The sequence below is a fragment of the Ptychodera flava genome, chromosome 16 (genome assembly GCF_041260155.1).
Source record: "Ptychodera flava strain L36383 chromosome 16, AS_Pfla_20210202, whole genome shotgun sequence".
NCBI lineage: Eukaryota > Metazoa > Hemichordata > Enteropneusta > Ptychoderidae > Ptychodera > Ptychodera flava.
The window spans coordinates 10369698-10390037 of NC_091943.1; the positions used below are offsets into that span (position 1 = coordinate 10369698).

At 37.2% G+C, this 20340-nt stretch overlaps 1 protein-coding gene across 1 annotated transcript in view; it reads right to left on the bottom strand.

The window, feature by feature from the left end:
• The window catches only part of LOC139152788 (complement factor B-like), a 33770-nt gene extending 13753 nt beyond the window's left edge, over positions 1 to 20017 (bottom strand). The window contains exons 1-8 of the mRNA XM_070726124.1: positions 19316 to 20017; positions 16454 to 16582; positions 14599 to 14787; positions 13942 to 14115; positions 11790 to 11963; positions 5333 to 5575; positions 1191 to 1306; positions 311 to 629 (exon numbers count right to left, since the gene is read on the bottom strand). Of these exons, the coding sequence (XP_070582225.1) occupies positions 311 to 629; positions 1191 to 1306; positions 5333 to 5575; positions 11790 to 11963; positions 13942 to 14115; positions 14599 to 14787; positions 16454 to 16582; positions 19316 to 19373 (1402 nt within the window). The 5' untranslated portion in view covers positions 19374 to 20017. The remainder of the gene's footprint in view (positions 1 to 310; positions 630 to 1190; positions 1307 to 5332; positions 5576 to 11789; positions 11964 to 13941; positions 14116 to 14598; positions 14788 to 16453; positions 16583 to 19315) is intronic.
• Between the last annotated feature and the right edge of the window lie 323 nt (positions 20018 to 20340).

Here is a 20340-nt window from a genome sequence, read left to right on the forward strand (position 1 = left end):
TTCCACTCTTTCTGGTAAAATTGGAGTAATTTAAAGAAGATGTCTAAGGTTATTCACAAAATACAAGGATTTACGTCCTCATGTATCTCTCCACTGCATGATGAATTTGGACATAAACTAGCTATTATATTTTGTGATGACCTTATAACAGATTGGTCTGCAGATGAAGCAAAGCAGAATAAATCAGTGCACTTTATGAGGTAGCTGGTAGCAGCGGCATTCTGTTCATTGTGACCTATGGTCTATGACCCATCTTCTTAATAAGATCATATATTTTAAGTTTGAATTTATAAGTTCATACAAAACCTACCTGTTCTTTTCTCAGCAATAATTTCAGTGAGAGTTGTTAAGTCAAGAAACTGTCTGATGAGAAATACATGTGAGGTATACGGTTCTGATGCAATCTTTTTCAGTTCATCTCGGTCTACTCCATTTCCAACACCAACGGCGAAGATTTCAAAATCATTTTCATGACGAAGTCGTCTTGCAAATGCTACAGGGCTCCCGGAATTTGACTTTCCATCTGTTATTATGAACATAGCTTTTTTTGATCCCTCTCGAACCTTTGGCAGAATGTCTCTTACAACTAATTCAAATGCCTCCTTCATGGCTGTGCCACCATCTGGGGCCTGAGAACAGAAAATTATTTTTAAAAGGCTGATACCGGTATATAAAACATATAATGTTTTGGCAACACTTATTAGACTAGCTGATTAGTTGCTGATGATACTTGTCAATGTTTCGATGAAAATCAGGAATTTGATCAAGTGTTTAAATCTCTTCTCCGTATGATTTAATATTTTGAATTTCTTTGATAATTTTTGCCATGTAGGCTCTTAGTTGTATTTGTCTTGCAAGAGCACATGCAGTTATTGACCAACTAACTGAAAGCTAAAAATGAAAAAATTATGAAAAAATGCAAATAATGCTAATTTGAACAAATCTTGAAGACATAGTTTCTATCAACATATTTACCTAGTACCAATTTGAAAGTAATAGTGTAAACACACACAGGAGCCAAACATTGAAAAATCAGTCCCAGTAATTTACATACTACAGTCATTTTAAGGTCATTGAAAGGTATCTACTCATCAAATTTCAAACTATTGTAGGTGTTTCTGACTCGATTTTCTTCACCAAAAGTTAGCAAGATAGCGCTAACAAAATCTTACACTTGGTATTTATCTTACCTGAATGATGGTCAGCTTTCGTTTAGCTTTCCTAGATGTGTTTACTGATTCATCACCAAGATTAAATTCCAAATTTGCTTGTGAGGCAAATGAAACTGCTGCTACTCTTGTACCACCTGCAATGTGAATTATTTAAATGAGTGACCTTATGGTATCCATTGGAATGCATGCAACACCATGTGATGCTTTTCTTTAACCGTGATATGACAAAAGTTTGAATGGACACTTTCATGGTAATGTTCACTGCGTTTTCCTTGTACATTAGTGGTAGCTTCATATGTTTAACAGAAAGTATGATTTCACATGTCTCTGTCTTTATATATAATGTGGAAATGTGGCATTTCAGATTTCAACATTGACAAGAAGTCTCATCGTAGTTGCTAGGTTAATGTAAAGGTCAACACCCTATGTGTTACAGGCCAAATTACCAGGAAATTGGTAGTTATAAAAATAGGAAAACGTGCAAGATTATGCAAATATCTATACTCAGACGATCCCTAAAACATCCCTATGTTGTAGCAAAGTATGTGATATTTGTTTATACACCAGACACAGTTGCTGATTAAAAGGGTGGTAGCGGTCGTGATATTTGACATTCAAAATGGCCGCCTTCATACCTGTATTAACTCCATGGAGAAAAAAACATTTTACATTTTCAAAAAACTAAAACTGAAAATTTTTATTACACCAAAAACTTAAACATGAACCCCCACAAGTGGTAGATCAGAAGAGAATTGAAAAAGTTTGAGATTCTCTGAATATCTGTCCCTGAGGTGCACTCTACCTTTTAAAAAGCGATTGATTTTGAGATAATCATACCGTGGCCGAAAACGACACAGACCCTGTTCAGTTTGTAATTGCGTCGTTCTATTTGAGCTGCGTCGTTCTGTTTTGACCTGCGCTCTTCAGTTTGTAATTGCGTCGTTCTGTTTCGACCTGCGCTCTTCAGTTTGTAATTGCGTCGTTCTGTTTTGAACTGCGCTCTTCAGTTTGTAATTGCGTCGTTCTGATAGAGCTGTGTCGTTCTGTTTTGACCTGCGCTCTTCAGTTTGTAGTTGCGTCGTTCTGTTTGAGCTGGGTCGTTCTGTTTTGACCTGCGCTCTTCAGTTTGTAATTGCATCGTTCTGTTAGACCTGCGTCGTTTCACATAATAATATATATATACATTTCTGACGGCCGGGACAGCAGACGACAGTTCAAAGGCGCTCGCGTGCATAGCTGTCGTCGCGTGCACGTTCCATTCCAGCCACCGCGCTCATGTACACTTCAGTCATCGCAACGTACCATCGTCATTCTACGCTCTTCATGATCGCGGTAAATACGCACTGGTAAGAACTCTGCCGTGCATGCCGCGGTGCTGAGTGATCGGTTGTGAGAGAAAGAATAACTAGTTAGGTGAAATAGCAGAATGCGACTGTTTCTTTTGTATTAATAATACCTCATATTTGTTGAGGCTTTTATTTTTTTTAAATCACGATGTAAGTTCTCCAGCGGCAAAACGGAAACTAAAATACGAAATCATGTTTACACACGCTTATACACCATCTTTAAGAACAACAGAATGCCCGTGTTTGAACTGCATCGTCTGTTTGATCTGTGCTCTTCAGTTTGTTTTCAGCATAACACGGAAGTACTGGAGTAAACATTTTGTAACAAACATTGCACGGTCACTTGGAGAATACCATTGCAACTTAGCATGGGTGCCCGCGGAGTCATAGGTTGTAGAGGGAGAGCAACTCCACAAATCGTTCACATATTGGTTGTTTGCGTTTAATGTATGGTGGTGTGTATTTTTTGTTTCACTGTCTTGTGTACAGAACAAAATAGGTACAGCGAGACAGCTGAATATGAATGTCAGTGCAGTCTGTACAATGGCAGGTACGGCGAGACAGCTGAATATGAATGTCAGTGCAGTCTGTAGGGCCTACTCCAGAGTTGAGACACTGCGTACGATACTAACGCTATGTTTCGAAAGTTTGCAAGACTTTCTTTATCAATCGCCTCAAGTCAGGTTCAGTGGATAAATTTCGTGGTATAATGGCAGATTGTACGTATTCTTTCATTCTGGAAGCTAGGATGTCTAACTTTGTTCTATTGGTTAAAGGTTGTGTTCGTATTGCGTTTACTAGACTGATATATATATATATAATACCTTGTGTTTTGACTTCGTAAATATCATCTAAAGCTCTCTGAACTTCATCAATGTCTTTTCATGTTTTTCTATTTCACTTTCTTAATTTCGAGGTCCTTTTTTGTTGTTCCAGCTTTTTTTCCTTGTGTTTTTGACACTGAACCTGTTTTTGCTGTATTTTATACAAAGTCCATGATTTTATACTATTTAAGCCTTGGATCAAGAACGTCAGTGAAATCTTGTCCCAAATATTTTTTTCATGCTGCAAACCTTCGAGCAACCAATAATCTTATACAGAAAGAACAGAAGTATGCGATACACTTACAAATGCCAGACTTCACAAAAGCTACAATAGATGGCACTCCGATTCACATGAGCATAGGCAAACACAACAAGACCAAACCGTAGACATAGCTTCCGTAATTGAACAACAAACTTCAGTGGAACAACATATTACACACATAAAATCATCATCATTCAACATGTCTCACCAATCAAAAATGAATTTTAAGTGACTGATGAAGAAAACTCTGTTTTCGAAACATAGCTTCAAAGGATCGCAGTGTAACGCTAGTCTCTCCGCTCCAATGTGGGTTAACAGCAAGACACTGAAGACACGTAAATTATGGGCACGTCTCGCCATGGCTAATCAACCCTTTACATAAAACAGCTAAACATTATATACACACACATAGAATCATACACAAAACGCAAAGAATTCACATATGAACGATGTGAGGAGTTGCTTCCCTTTATTACATTCGCCATGGCTAACCAATACTCACATAAAACAATCAAACATGATACACACTCACAATATACACAATATCATACACAAAATGCAAACAACTCAGATATGAACGATGTGTGGAGTTGCTTTCCCTTTATTACAACAAAACAAACTGAAGAGCGACGATCAAACAGAACGATACAGTTCAAACAGTACGACACAATTACAAACTGAAGAGCGCAGGTCAAAACAGAACGACGCAGCTCAAACAGAACGACGCAATTACAAACTGACAAGAGCGCAGGTCAAAACAGAACGACGCAGCTCAAACAGAACGACGCAATTACAAACTGAAGAGCGCAGGTCAAAACAGAACGACGCAGCTCAAACAGAACGACGCAATTACAAACTGAAGAGCGCAGGTCAAAACAGAACGACACAGCTCTATCAGAACGACGCAATTACAAACTGAAGAGCGCAGTTCAAAACAGAGCGACGCAATTACAAACTGAAGAGCGCAGGTCGAAACAGAACGACGCAATTACAACTGAAGAGCGCAGGTCAAAACAGAACGACGCAGCTCAAACAGAACGACGCAATTACAAACTGAAGAGGGTCTGTGTCGTTTTCGGCCACGGTATAATCACAGCATGGCAGGGTCTTTAAAAATTGTGACGATAACCACAAATATTCACTTTAAATTTTACAGATTTGTTTGTAATGGATGGTGGCAAACATTTGAGGGTTCAATAACCATATTTTATTTGGCGGCCTTCTGTTTCTCGGGAGATTCCAGACAGTTCAATCAAAGGTATAATCTTATTGTTCCACTGTCTAGTTCAGATTGTCTACCTCAAAGGTACTGACCGAAAGTCAGCAGTTGATATACTAGACCAATAACAACACAAATTTTTGAATCAAGTAATGCTTTACTTAAGTTGTTGTTAAATTTAACAAATTTCCCTTGGTGTTATGTGTGTCATCATGGCAATGACTGTCTTGGGATGTTTCAACTTAAAACCTTGCTTTTCAAAATTACACACATTACTCCAAATACCAGTACTTAAATATGCAAACCCACGCCTTAGTGTCTAATAGTTTATAAGGATATGGACTAAAACAAAGAAACCTAGTGAGTTTCCTAATCATACGGGGTACCATAGTATTCATGAACCAAATACAAATTTTCTGCACAATATACTGGGTACTTATGCTGAACATACACCCATGCAGACATACATACAGACACTTATAAGGCACAATAACACAGATGGAAATTACCTTCTTCATAAGATACTCCAAATTCATCAATAATATGCTTTGCAAATGCCATTCCTCGACGGAAGTCTTCCGGGTCAATACTGGAGGAGCGGTCAAAAGCAAAGATCAGATCTAGGCCAAGACTTTGTCCTACAGCCAGTCTGCCAAGGGATTTATGTCCTCTGCTTGAAGTGCTGAATAACTCCAGTCTATCGATAAAGTTCTGTCGAATGTCGGATGCGATGTCATCCAGATCACGGGGAGCTACAGAAAGAATGAACACAATAGGCTCTATCTAAATTTCCATAAAAGGTATTTTGTCCAAAGAAATTACTCTTTCGTAATTTAATATTGTTTTTTTAGCTCCAATAGCCATATGTATATATGGCAATGGAAGCTATTCTTATAGGCTAGGGAGATGTCTGTATGTATGTATGCCTGTATGTCTGTGTGTCTGTATGTCTGTATGTCTGTATGTCTGTCCGTCAACATCAAAAACTCCAAAACCGCTGCACATTTCATCTTGATATTTGGTGTGTATATGGATGATGGGCTGTAGATGAGATTTTGTTCAAATGAAGTTGTCATTGCCAAAAATATGCAAATTAAGTGAAAAAATATAAAAACAGTCAAATTGAAAAAACTCAATAACCACTGAGCAGATTACATGAAAAATTAGCATGTAAGTACTTTGGGCTGAAATGAAATGATTGTGCACATCTTGGGTCAGTATCTTGGACTTGCTATTTTTCATGAATTTTTTTGTAATTTTCCCCATTTTTGGTCAATAATCTCCTGCTCTGAAACCACAAGTCCGATTGATTTGAAACTTGGTATGGAAGTGCATAGGAGTGACCTTTCCCAAATTTGGGCAAATCGTGATGAAATTTGCATATTTTTAGTTTACACGTCCATAGACTCCCATGTATAAGGCAGATCTCCATAGACTCCCATGTATAAGGCCACGAAAAATAAAAATTTAGTTTCTCATCGTATTAATATTGCAAAAAGGATGCAGTGACACAATTTTTAGTCCCCTAGGATGAAGTCCAGTGATAGATTGGGTCATGTCCGTCTGTTTGTCCATCTGTGAGTCCATCCGTTCACGCAGATATCTCGGATATTTTGACAAAATGTCATGTGACCTTGATGACCTTTGACCTCAAATATACATATTTGTCCATAACTCAGTAACCACAAGTGCTACCATACTTCATATATGGTATGATGGGACAGCTTATGACGCCACATATTGTACCTCATTAATTATGCACATATCTAATTTTGAGCGAGCCAATAGAGCTAGAGGTCTGATTTTTGGTATATAGGGATAACTTAGCAATACAATTTTTTTGACAAAATGTCACGTGACCTCGGTGACCTTTGACCTCAAATATACATATTTGTCCATAACTCAGTAACCACAAGTGCTACAGCCTTCATGTATGGTATGATGGGACACCTTATGACGCCACATATTGTACCTCATTAATTATGCACATATCTAATTTTGAGCGAGCCAATAGAGCTAGAGGTCTGATTTTTGGTATATAGGGATAACTTAGCAAAACAATTTTTTGGACAAATGTCACGTGACCTCGGTGACCTTTGACCTCAAATATACATATTTGTCCAAAACTCAGTAACCACAAGTGCTACACCTTCATGTAAGGTATGATGGAACACCTTATGACGCCACATATTGTACCTCATTAATTATGCGCATATCTAATTTTGAGCGAGCCAATAGAGCTAGAGGTCTGATTTTTTGCTCACGTGTTCACACACGTGAGCATATGGTTTAGCCATGTCTGTCTGTGTGTGTGTCCGTGTGTCTGTATCCCCATTATCTCAAAAACGGCGAACGTATTTCAGTCAAATTTGGTAGACATCTTTAGAATTCAAATGGCTAGAACTGAAAAGGTTTTGGTGGGCGTGGCTTGCATATTAATGAAGTTATCACAGTTTTAATTTTTGTGATACATGGTAGTCTATGGGAAGCATGATGACCATGGTTTCTGGACATCTCGACCCCTAACCAACTCGACCCCAGTCAACTCGACCCGCTACCAACCTAATCCTGGTTAGACCTTATAGCCTTGCTCCTTCATGCCAAATATCAAAGTCACAGGTCTTGCCAATTTTGAGAAGAAGATTTTTAAAGTATTATTTTTCTGATTTTTCTATGACCTTTGACCTCCCCTATACCTATGCAGCTAAGCTATGGCAATGGCTTATTCTGGCCTATGTTAAAGTCCAAGACAGCCAGCGTCTATTGGACAATGGCCAGTAGGGACCAAATTGCTCTCCACAATTTTGGGGATTCCACTTGACCTTTGACCTTGGCATCTTCCTGCAACTCATTTATTATGTGCATTTCTAATTCTGAGCTAGCCAATAGAGCTAGAGGTCTGATTTTTGGTATATAGGGATAACTTAGCAATACAAATTTTTTGACAAAATGTCATGTGATCTCGATGACCTTTGACCTTAAATATGAGTATATGTCCATAACTCAGTAACCAAAAGTGCTACACCCTTCATATTTGGTATGATGGGAGACCTTATGACATCACATCCTGTACCTCATTAATTATGCGCATATCTAATTCTGAGCCAGCCAATAGAGCTAGAGGTCTGATTTTTGGTATATAGGGATAACTTAGCAATACCATTTTTTTGACAAAATGTCATGTGACCCCGATGACCTTTGACCTCAAATATACATATATGGCCATAACTAAGTAACCACAAGTGCTGCGCACCCTTCACATTTGGTATGACGGGAGGTCTTATGACATCAGATCCTGTACCTCATTAATTATGCACATATCTAATTCTGAGCCAGCCAATAGAGCTAGAGGTCTGATTTTTGGTATATAGGGATAACTTAGCAATACAATTTTTTTGACAAAATGTCATGTGACCCCGATGACCTTTAACCTCAAATATACATATATGGCCATAACTAAGTAAACCCAAGTGCTACACCCTTCATATTTGGTATGATGGGAGACCTTATGACATCACATCCTGTACCTAATTAATTATGTGCATATCTAATTCTGAGCCAGCCAATAGAGCTAGAGGTCTGATTTTTGGTATATAGGGATAACTTAGCAATACAATTTAACTTGATTTTAGTCATTGAAACTTGCTATATACATCAAAGATACTGTGATATAACATTATTGAAAGTCAAAAGACATTTTTACTTCAGCCAATTCCTAATTTGCATATTAAATGAATTTTCATACTTAGGGATATTCATCTGAATTGACTTGATCAAAATTGATGTAACTTGCTATGTATTTCAGACACTGTAATACAATATTATTGAAAGTCATTAAGCATTTTCTCTTCAGCCAATTCCTAATTTGCATGTTTAATGAACTTTCCTAATTAGAGATATATATCTGAATTGACTTGACCAAAGTTGACAAAACTTGCTACATATATTGCAGATACCATGATACAACATTATTGACAATCATTAAGCATTTTTACTTAAGGTGGTTGGAAAGGCTATTTTTGCACCAATTCTTTTCTCAGAGTTAATGTCAAATTTCAAGTGTTAGAATCAAGATATTTAGTTCACATTTTCAGGATAACTCCCTTAGTTAATGTTTTCTCCAAAGAATATAAACATTGTATATTTGCAGCCACGATTTTGAAATATGACACCAGTAAATATTAAAATTTAATTTTTCATATTTTTTTTACATATTTGAATTTAATAATAATTGGATAGTATTAATATTACCAAATTAATAATAAATATGTTGACACTATTTATTGTAAGATTTGTACTGCAGGATTTGTAAATAAAATTTGTGTTTATGATTTTACATGGGTTTATATATCAAAAAATTAATAAAAATTCTTTCAAATTTCAAAATGTGATTTGTCAAAAGTACTTCAAATACAGGAAAATTGCGCCGTACAAATCTTGTCTGTAACCTTGTTAATAGGCTGTAAAATTCCATGTCCATATCTCATTTCAAAGTTGGAATAAATTGGTATACAATTATGTAGAAACTGTTATTCTGTCAAAAATGTTGAAAACAAGCCGTATTTGCACCCCTCTTTTGAAGTCATAGAGCAGTTTTTTTGGTTAATCTCACTTTTGACACCTCTTTGACACTCAAAGAATCTAAAAATGCATTTACAATAGCAGTCACTCACTGTGAATGCCAGCACCGCCTTGTCAAACTTTCCTGAAAAACAGCAAATAATGACTTTCCCTTTTCAAACATTTTATTAAAAGCTAGGGACCTCTACCATAGTTAATACACTAAGGACTCCCCAACTTCTTCTTATTTGGTCAGTTTTTCAGAAGTTTTAACAGGCTATAACTCTGCAATGCCTTTGTGCCCAAATGTCTAGTTTTTCTTATTCCACAGGGAATGTTGACTACTTTTATATTTGAATAGTTTTGTTGAATTTATAACTGATGCTCTAGCCTTTCCAACCACCTTAAGTCAGTTCCTAATTTACATATTTCATGATATATACTGGGATTTACTTGATCAAAGTTTGCAAAACATGACAACATTGATGATTATACCTGGTTAAAACAATATCGAAAGTCATTTCACATTTTCATGTCAGCTAATTTACAATTTGCATATGTAATGAGCCTTCACAGCTCGGCATATATGGCTTGAAGGACTTAGCCAATGGTAATTACACTTGCTATATAAAATGGTGATACAATGACAGCAGTCAAAGAACTTTAATATTTTTATTTCAGCTAATTACATATTTGTATACTTCATGACCTTTGAGAATTAATCGGCGGTGATTATTGTTCATTATGTTGATCATAATACTTTCAATGAAGTTGCAAACATGTGGCAAAGGTTCAAATTTACACATAACTGTATGAAACACGTGAGCATTTTCAGTTCATATCTGGTTGGTATATAGGGATAACTTAGCAAAACAATTTTTTTGTCATGTGACCTCGTGACCTTTGACCTCAAATATACATATTTGTCCAAAACTCAGTAACCACAAGTGCTACAGCCTTCATGTATGGTGTAGTGGGACACCTTATGACGCCACATATTGTACCTCATTAATTATGCGCATATCTAATTTTGAGCGAGCCAATAGAGCTAGAGGTCTGATTTTTGGTATATAGGGATAACTTAGCAAAACAATTTTTTTGACAAAATGTCACGTGACCTCGGTGACCTTTGACCTCAAATATACGTATTTGTCCATAACTCAGTAACCACAAGTGCTACACCCTTCATGTATGGTATGATTGGACAGCTTATGACGCCACATATTGTACCTCATTAATTATGCACATATCTAATTTTGAGCGAGCCAATAGAGCTAGAGGTCTGATTTTTGGTATATAGGGATAACTTAGCAAAACAATTTTTTTGACAAAATGTCACGTGACCTCGGTGACCTTTGACCTCAAATATACATATTTTTCCATAACTCGGTAACCACAAGTGCTACACCCTTCATGTTTGGTATGTTTGGACACCTTATGACACCACATACTGTACCTCAATAATTATGCGCATATCTCATTCTGAGCGAGCCAATAGAGCTGGATGTCTGATTTTTGGTATATAGGGATAACTATAGGAGAGAAATTTTTTGACCAAATGTCATGTGACCTCGATGACCTTTTACCTAAAATATGTTTATGTCAATAAATAAGTAACCACAAGTGCTATGTCCTTTGTATTTAGTAGGATGGGAGACCTTATGACAACACACGAGGTCTGATTTTTTGGCATGTAGGGATTAATAAGCAACATAATTTTTTTTTCAAAATGTCATGTGACCTCGATGACCTTTGACCTTGATTATACATATATATGCATATTTCAGTAACCACAAGTTCTATACCCTCCAATTTTGATAGGATATTAGACCTTAAGATGTCACATCTTGTACCTCATTTATAATGCGCATATGTATTTCTTGGCTGGCCAATACTGCTAGAGGTCTGATCTTTTTTCCCGATTTAGAACCATAACTTAGACATGCCTCATGTGTTTCAAATTCGGAACAACGACATAGACCTATGTGCCCATAGATCTCAACATATACACTCCAGTGATACTTCTTAATGACCACATTTTCCTGCCCCATCAAGACTAATACTCCTATTACAAGTGGGGACTATGTCATTGTAAATGACTTGTTAAGTTAATGGTTGTATCACAGTATTCGATATATCTAATTCTGTATTTTTTCCATTTTATATTCTGAATAATTACATTAAACATATTTCACTGTCTCCAGTACATTTCATTTAAGTATTTTCACTTCATGCACTTTATCCCTTTCACACATGTTCAAATATCTGACCAGAGAACAAACACTAAATAGTCCAGGATGGGAGCTACAGTGTCATTGACGCTATTTTTATATTGCTTTTTTACATTGCCCTGCAGTTTTTGTTACTATCACAGGAATTTTGATCAAAAAATCACACATTACTTACGGTCACAGTATGGTTGATAGCCACTCCAGTAACCATTTGGTAAACACTGACGTTTATCTGGTCCAATCAGTCTATGGTCCCCATTGCATACAAAAGTCACTTCATTACCAATATCATATTCAGAACCAAGTACCTGACCATCCTCTATAGCACCTGGGTGACCACAACCAACAACTATAAACAAATGAGAAAAAAGTTGAAATATAAACAATCCATATACACTTTAATTCACATAATTTACTTTCAATGACATGTTGTCTGTGGGAAATTCATCACTGGATGTATTTGATGAGAAGCTTCCATACAACTATGTGTACGAAACAATTTGAGAAACGGCATAGTCAGAGTGGCATCATTCACAATAGCTTTAAACCATGACCCCTGATGACCCAGTATCATATCATGCAGAGATTTTCACTGAAGCTACTGTATATGCAGTGCGTGGCATCATGACATTGACAATTACAAAACATGCCAGTGCGTGATTTTAAGTACCACAATGAAATTCAGATGGTATTTTGGCAAAAATATTGCTAACAACAGTAAAAAAAACAAATTGACATATCATGATTGTGCTTATAATGCGTATCGAGCCATGGACGACTCGTTGACTCTGAGTCCAACATGTACATACTTCCTATGTAAATCGATAAAAATATATGCAGAAGTTAAGATGGCCAAGTAGACTAAGTAGTTGCCTTTTGATGAGATCAAGTATACTGGCAAGTTTTTCTTGCGGTAGATATACTGGTTCTTGCATATTTAAGGTATCTATTTCAATGCTGAGGTACTCTAGGCAGGTGGCTGGCCAAATGGTTTTGTGCACAGCAATAAGGATTCCAAGATGGTGGAATAACAACATCAGGAAGGCCATAGTGCGATCAGCATCAAATGATTGGGGTTCCACAGTGAGGAAGTTGTCGAGGAGATGGAATATGGTATCGATGTTGTACACATTTGTGCTATCCATGAAATGGTGGTTGAAAGTAGGTCAAAGATCTTGGGGCTTGAAACGGGAGACAAACGGGAGACGTACGAAGAAGTAGAAAGTGTTGTCCCAGTGGATAATGTATAGATGTCATAAAGATGGATGGATAGGAATTAATTTCAAAGCATCGGCAATGTCCATTTTACAGAGCCGGGAACCTTTCCCAAGACTATAGCAATAGCGTCATCTAGCCTAACATATGGTAGACTGAATTCATCCTTATCACTGCGATGATTTATGCTGGAATTGGAAATGTCCGGTTTGTATACAAGCTAGGTGACAAGAGCTCAATGATGAGATGCTTTTATGAAGAATATGTCTTCTTAGGCTGATAGGGCTGCAGCGAAAATCAAATGGGCCGAGTAAATAGGTCCTAATCTTTACTCAGTCTTCCATACCTATTAATTCTGATAAAGTTTGTGACTGAGAACGAGCTGAAAGTAAGTTATGGTTGATATAAGTTGATGAGGGTGCAATTGTGAAAACACCTGTATGGAAACTGTCTTGCAGGACTGAGATTAGGGTGTTCTTTAAGATACCATACAGGTGGGATACTAAATGGTCAGTCAGCTTTGCTATGTTAATTTGAAAGGGGAGAGCCTTCAATGGCAGTCATTGTTGTGGGCTTTCTGTTTGTACACTTTTCTTATATACCTTACTTTGTTTAATCTGAGAAACATTGGGAACAGTAGTGTACGTAAGAACAGTTTGCCCTGCTCAGCAGCGGGTGGAAGAATTGAAATTATGCACCTAAACTTACTGAGAATCCTTTTCTGTCTTGTGTAATGCTTGAATGTGCGCAGAGAAGCTTAGGTGACCACTTTTTTACAGTAATGAACCCAGCAGCCAAATGAATGGAAGAATGAATGGAAGCAGAAAGGCAAAGGCTCAACAATGCACAGTGCCATGTGCAAAAATCAGTTGATTGGCTGGGAAGGCAGATCAGTAAAAAATCAAAGATGGAGTAGCTGATAATAGATTGGCAAGAAATTCAAAGGTGAAGATCTAGGGATGGCAGATAGATTGGGGTATTCACAAAACAGATCTGTGATAAAACACAGATTCCACTTCATTTTATTACCAGTCTGGGAACAATCGGAACTATTTTAGATCATGGCGAAATCAAATTAAGCAATCTACAAAGTCTATTATGCTAAATTGTACCTCGTATCCTACAAAATGGCTGTCTGCCTGTCCAGTTTCCATTTTGACAAAGCCTCATTTGTGATCCGTATAATGTGTAACCAGTATCACATGTAAAACGTGTCCTCAGTGGGCTTATTCTCTGAACGCTGCCATGTTCTGGTGCCGGCAAATCTGAGCATGAGTAAACGATTCCTGTAAGATAATAAGATGCCAAAGGTCAACCTGACAACAATCTGAGTACAGGAAGTAAAGGAAGAGCCCACTTTTTCAATCTTCTGCCTTATCAGTCTTTGATGATTCTAATACCTTTCTTTTACTTTTTTGTATTTATCTTGAGTCATATTCATAAGATAACACCTAGGGATAGCATTCGCCTCCCGGGGAAAGATATTTGGACTCTCCAATTTTCACAAACTTTTCTTGCACTGCTTATTGGGGCTTGTGTTGAAGCTCACAGACAAAGCGTAAGTTTTCACAATCTTTTGTCTGTGAAAATCAAGAATTGAATTATTCCCCATTGAGATAACAAGAAGATGGCAGCCATTTTTAATCCCAATGACTGATTTGTTTCTCTATACAAATTTGCTCGATGACCCCTGATTTGTGATTCTGAAATTTATGGCTGTCCATATGACAGATATCACCTACAAAATAAGAGATGATTTAGACACTCACTTGTACATGATGAAATTCCATCCCCTTCATACCCAGTAGGACACTCACATCGAAAAGAACCAGGGGTATTGATGCAAGTTGCTAAGTAGTGACAAGGAGAAAGGTCTACATCTGAATATGAGTACTCAAATGATGTGTCTTCAGCGTTATCTTCATCACTTGAAATGCCTGTTGTACATTCATCAATGTCTACCAAAATCAAAAAAATTACAGATTATTCTCAAAGTTGTTTACCTAACAACAGTATTGACACAACACACTGGATAGCAAAAAAGCAGTCACTTTCACAAATACAAGAAGTGCTTTCAAATATTACATCAGATCAAAAAAGTCATAATGAATGGCACAGTATGTGAAAAGTTGTAAAATGGCAGCCTGGCAACAACATTTGGCTGCATTTCATGAGTATGTTAGACCATATGTAAAGAAATGAAAACAGAAAATTTGCAATACTCATTTACTTAAATAATGCAAGTGTATTCATCATCATTTGAAAATATCTAAATGAAGCCATTCTGACACCCTTTAAACAAAATTTTCAAGGAATAAGATTTGTGTTGTTTGACAGTAAGGCGCTGTAAATAAAATTCTTTGTTTGCCATCTGCGTGCATCCTGGTTGGTTTTTCAGAGAAAATTAAAAAAACAAACATGAGGTTAACACTATTACAAATAAAAAAATTATTTTTTTCAAAAGAAATCAACTAAAAACTGAGTTTATTTTAATACGCTTGTGTTTTTTGTCTGTTTGTGTTTTTTCCCCTGGCTGGCTTAGTTTTTTTCAAAAATCGAAGGACGGCAAACAAAGAGTTTTCTTTAAATGGCCTTAGCTATTTTTACCAAAAATGAGAAAAAATACTTAGAAAAACTAACATGCATGAAGATCTTATCAGGAGAGCTGCAAACTGAATTATATCAGACACATTTCAAGAGATTATTATTAGTAATTGTGGAAGAAAACATGGACAAATTGCATGTGCATGTTGCAAAGTTTAAGCTTTATAATTTAAACAGATTATACTATAAGGCATCTCTATGTGTATACCTGTATTTATCAATTGTCATAGTTTATATACCTGTATTTATCAATTGTCATAGTTTTTAAATATGCAAAAACTCAAAATGGTCTTTTCCAAATGCACAAGTTTATGTGTTAATTACACAGTTCCACCCAAGTGGCATGGCGGAGGCAATTTTCATGATATTAGCCCTCTCAGGCCCTATACCAGTCTATAGGGGTTGCTTGTGTAAGTTAAACGAGAAGTTACAGGGCCCTGGGCTCTGGGCGCACAATAGGGGGATTACTGATGACGCAGCCATTTGAATACACAGGCTGGGCGGGAGTTTTTGAATTCTCATAGCATCGCTTTGACCGTATGATGAATTTGAATAATCATGATGGGCATTTTCATGACATATGTGCACAGAGGGGTCAAATGGTTGCACAGGGAACACATCTTGAAACGAATGTGTTCTCCCACAAACAACAGAACATTTTTTCATTTTATTTTCGACTCAAGTTTAGTTGCTATATATTCACAGATATCACATGCAAGATTCAATGACAATGAACGCCTCAAACATGGCAAAATTATGGGATTCTGGGACTGAACACGGCATGTCCAATCAGTTACGTGGCTTTTTTACATTTGCATAGATTTACAATAATCTGGCTTTTATAGGGGAAGTCCCTGTTTAAAGTAAAAAGTCACGCTGAAAGGGTTAACCTATATCCCTAATCAGTAAGTTAATGCAAATTAATGTGAAATATAAATATGCAAAACCTCTGCATGTAAAACAAAGATAAGTACTATGTTACATACTTCCATAAACACATAATGAATCTTTAACTCTTACCTTGACATGTCACGTGCGGTGATTCAGTACGATCATACCCACTGTCACATAGACAAGTGTAAGAGTCAATGAGATTGGAGCACTGTCCATTGCCACAGATGCCTGGGTTTTCATCACACTCATTGACATCTAAGGAAGTATAAGAAAGGGAAGATTAATTTTCTTATAGAATGTCCAAAATACAGAACTTATTGATACATTTTATTTTCATCCACAAGTTTGTATAATCCTGGCTTTCTTGATTTGAATGACAGAGAAAAGTTCATTTATATCTTTACTCAAAAGATAAACTACCAGTATCTGTTGTGAAATTTTTCTTGTACTTTAGTTCCTTCCCCAACAGCAGCTTCATCAAGTGTTTGTTGAAGTTTACATCTTTGAGTTTTGTAATTTTAGCCTTACCCTATGCCCTGAGTGTGTTGTTGAGCAATAGAGTAAAGTATAATATTAACAACTTTGTCTGGCTGTCACTTTTTCTTCCATAATTTATGCATATATCTACTCAAGACAAACACAATAATGGACCTACAGACGATTTACGCTTATCAACACCAGACAATAACAATAATAGGGACTGCATACAATTTATGCACATCTACTTCACACAATCACAGGGTCTCATACAATTTATAATCCATCCAATTTCATGTGAAAGAAATGTAGAGTTTGGTGCTTTCAGATAAAACATTACAAAATTGCATTAAAAGGAACATGTTTCTGTTTAATACATCACAACATACCACGATTGACTTTTGATTTTTTATCGTTCTGTGTATACGACTGAAAGATATTCTTTGCTCGAGGGCACTGAGACTCTATGCTCCCCTTCAGAGCACCCCTGAGTGAGAAGGTGTGTGTGTTTGGAGGGGGGGGGGGGGGCATGGAACTTTACGTAATCGGTATAATTAATGACTCAGTTTATGTTAATGTTAAGCTTATATTTACATGAGATTCCTGTTAAATCATCTCAAAATCATATTATTAAAAATTTATACATTTGCCTCTAGTATTTTTAGCGGTGCAAGAACAAGCTTAATGATGCAATCACTGTTAGCCTACCTGGGTGTAAAAAATGCTGTTTAGGCCTATATACTTAGGGTAGTTAAAAACAGTAATTTAAGTGTTTCTAGACATGAACAAATCTCTGTTTGATAAGCAAGAAGCTTTGAAGATTTGACAAGACTCACTCACTGGGGAAGAGAGGAGGGACTCGAGTCTTCCTCTGTATCACTGGTTCGTGCGGCACGGCGTTGCTCGGATAGTCGATTGAAGGCCTGGAATCGAAGTGTGAGGCAAAAAGGCCGAACCTCGTATCGGATTTGGCCTTATCAGCCTTACACTTAGATTCTTCGAGCGACTATCTGAGCAACGGTGCACACCTGTATCTATCACACCTGTATCTATATATAGTGCACGTTTGAAAACACAATGTTGAAAATGTGATATCCAGAAGAATAATTCACATCTGACGTCGTACAGCTAGTCTAGTCACACGTGCAATCTGATTAAAATCAGATGTAGAGAACGGCGACGTCTTTACTTACCCGGTATCCTCTTGCTGTCGTAGAGAGGCGACAGCAAGAGGATATCGCGTAAGTAAAGACGTCACCGTACTCTAGGTTGTCTAGTCACATTGCTGCAATAAATCAATTGTAGCCGACGGGCCACTGCACGCGCTGGTCTTTTTCTTTTGTGTTAGCTATGTAGCGCAGGCTCCGCAGGACTTCCCATAGAAAACGCGGAAATTTTCCACAGCTGACGGAAATGTTCGCACGGGCGGCGAATTTTCCCATTACGTCTATGTCGTGGTACATGAAAACAGCGGCCCTGGATTATCGAACCACGAGCGACTGTGCATACTCAGGTATGTTAATGCATGGGCATAGGCTTACATACATGGAAAATCAGTTTGAACATACTTTTTAATCAGACCTGGTCAGAAAATTGTGAAAATTGCCAAAATATGTTTCGCATTTGATTAAGTTGAAATTTACCATAATATATTACCTAAGTCAGGTCACCGTGACCATAATCTGTTATTTTCCCGCCAAAATTGTATATTGCAAATAACTGAATATTCCAACCGCTAAAAATCAAAATATTAAAATATTATGAAATTAATGTAAAACGGGATGGGAACTTGTGTTAGAACTAGTGGCAGATGCAAAATTATTGAATTTTGAATAATATTTCTTCACAAAAAACAACAAATACAATATTTTTGACGCTTTACATGAATATTTTGAATATCAGAAAGAAGTATAGATAGAGTTTCATGAGTGCCATGTATTTTTGAAAGAATATGATAGATGTTGTTTCCAAAAGTGCAAAGAAAATCAAGAAAATTTAACGGCTTACGGTTGGAATATTAAAATTAATGAAAACGTAAATTTTGGCGGGAAAATATCAGATTTGGTCACGTGACTCAACTCATCAAGATTTAGGCAGACATTTTTTAAAGAATTTAATAAATCCAATAATTAGGCCAATATCAATCAAATCTGGTGGTTTTTAAAGATAATTGATCATTTTCTTACTTTTGGGCTTGATGGGTACAAACACCCATGCATTAACTTACTTGAGTAGGCCTAAAACTACAGTCCCTCCACTGAATGAACGGGGAGAAAGTTGACGGCTACGGAACTGCACCAAGGCAAGCAAGGTAGACTTGGTATAGCCTAAGCCCCGGAAAACAACCTTCGCGAAATCCGAACACAGATCCGGCATGTTATTGTAATCACGGTCTCTCTATGGGACCGTGTTGTAATCGATTAAATGCTGGTGTTGAATCTTTGAGGCACAGACCTGTATTTTATAAACGTCTGTGTTTATACATTGCATACAAATAACAGGAATACTTACTTGACTCTACATGCGAAACAAAAACAAGAAGAATGTAGATGCGTATTCCGACGAACATCTCGGACTTGTCCTTTACTTGACAACACTCGTCAAGTTACAAATGAACGATACGAAGCACACTCTCGTCACCCTTCTTTGGCCCCAGAGTGTTAACAATAACAATGGTATAGTTTACCTCCATGGTATAAATATGGTCACGTTACAGTGGTCAACTTTCAGGTCCCTGGCCTTTTGCGATTCTTTGAACCACGGATGTTCACGACTTTCACTGTGCTCGCTTCCGGGTACTACCCATATCGGTTACATTCAACACAGGAAGTTTGTTGTGTTGTAGTATCATGCATCCAACTTTTCCACCGCATATCGCGCATGTCAATCGCAAATATTATGAATGGACCTTTAGATTATTGGAGAAGGAGCAGCTTTTCAGGCTTCCAGGATGGGACGGGAGACCGTTGATAGAAACGCTAAGGCAGTATGGAAAACTCATCATACAATTCTTTGTTGAAAATATCACAAATGTCATAAACATATCATCAAAATAAAGGTTGTACGATTTCGTACTCCTCCCTGTGGTATAGTTTTGTTATGTGCATACTATCGACTGATCGGTTCCCAGACACTTCGCACCAAACACACTTCGCACCATACCATCTCGTCCCATACCATTTCGCACCAAAACCACTTCGCACCAAAACAACCTCGTACCAAAACCTCTTCGCCCCAAAAGTCACGTCGCCCAAAACCATTGCGACCCGAAAAAAACACGACTTTACTCCCCAATTTATCGGTCACCGTTAAAAGCTGAAAATAACCAACCACTGCCAGTGAAGTTTTAATCACCTTTCTACCATCCCGGGACTGAAATCTTGAAATTGTACACATTTCGAGAAAATGACATCGCATCGTGCAATACGTACCGCGCACGGCACCTGATATGTACCATTTAGTAGTTTGTGTTTCTCTTTCTAATATATGGTATGGTTTCATGGAAGAATAAATGGTTCGTGGTAGCCAAGTTGCAG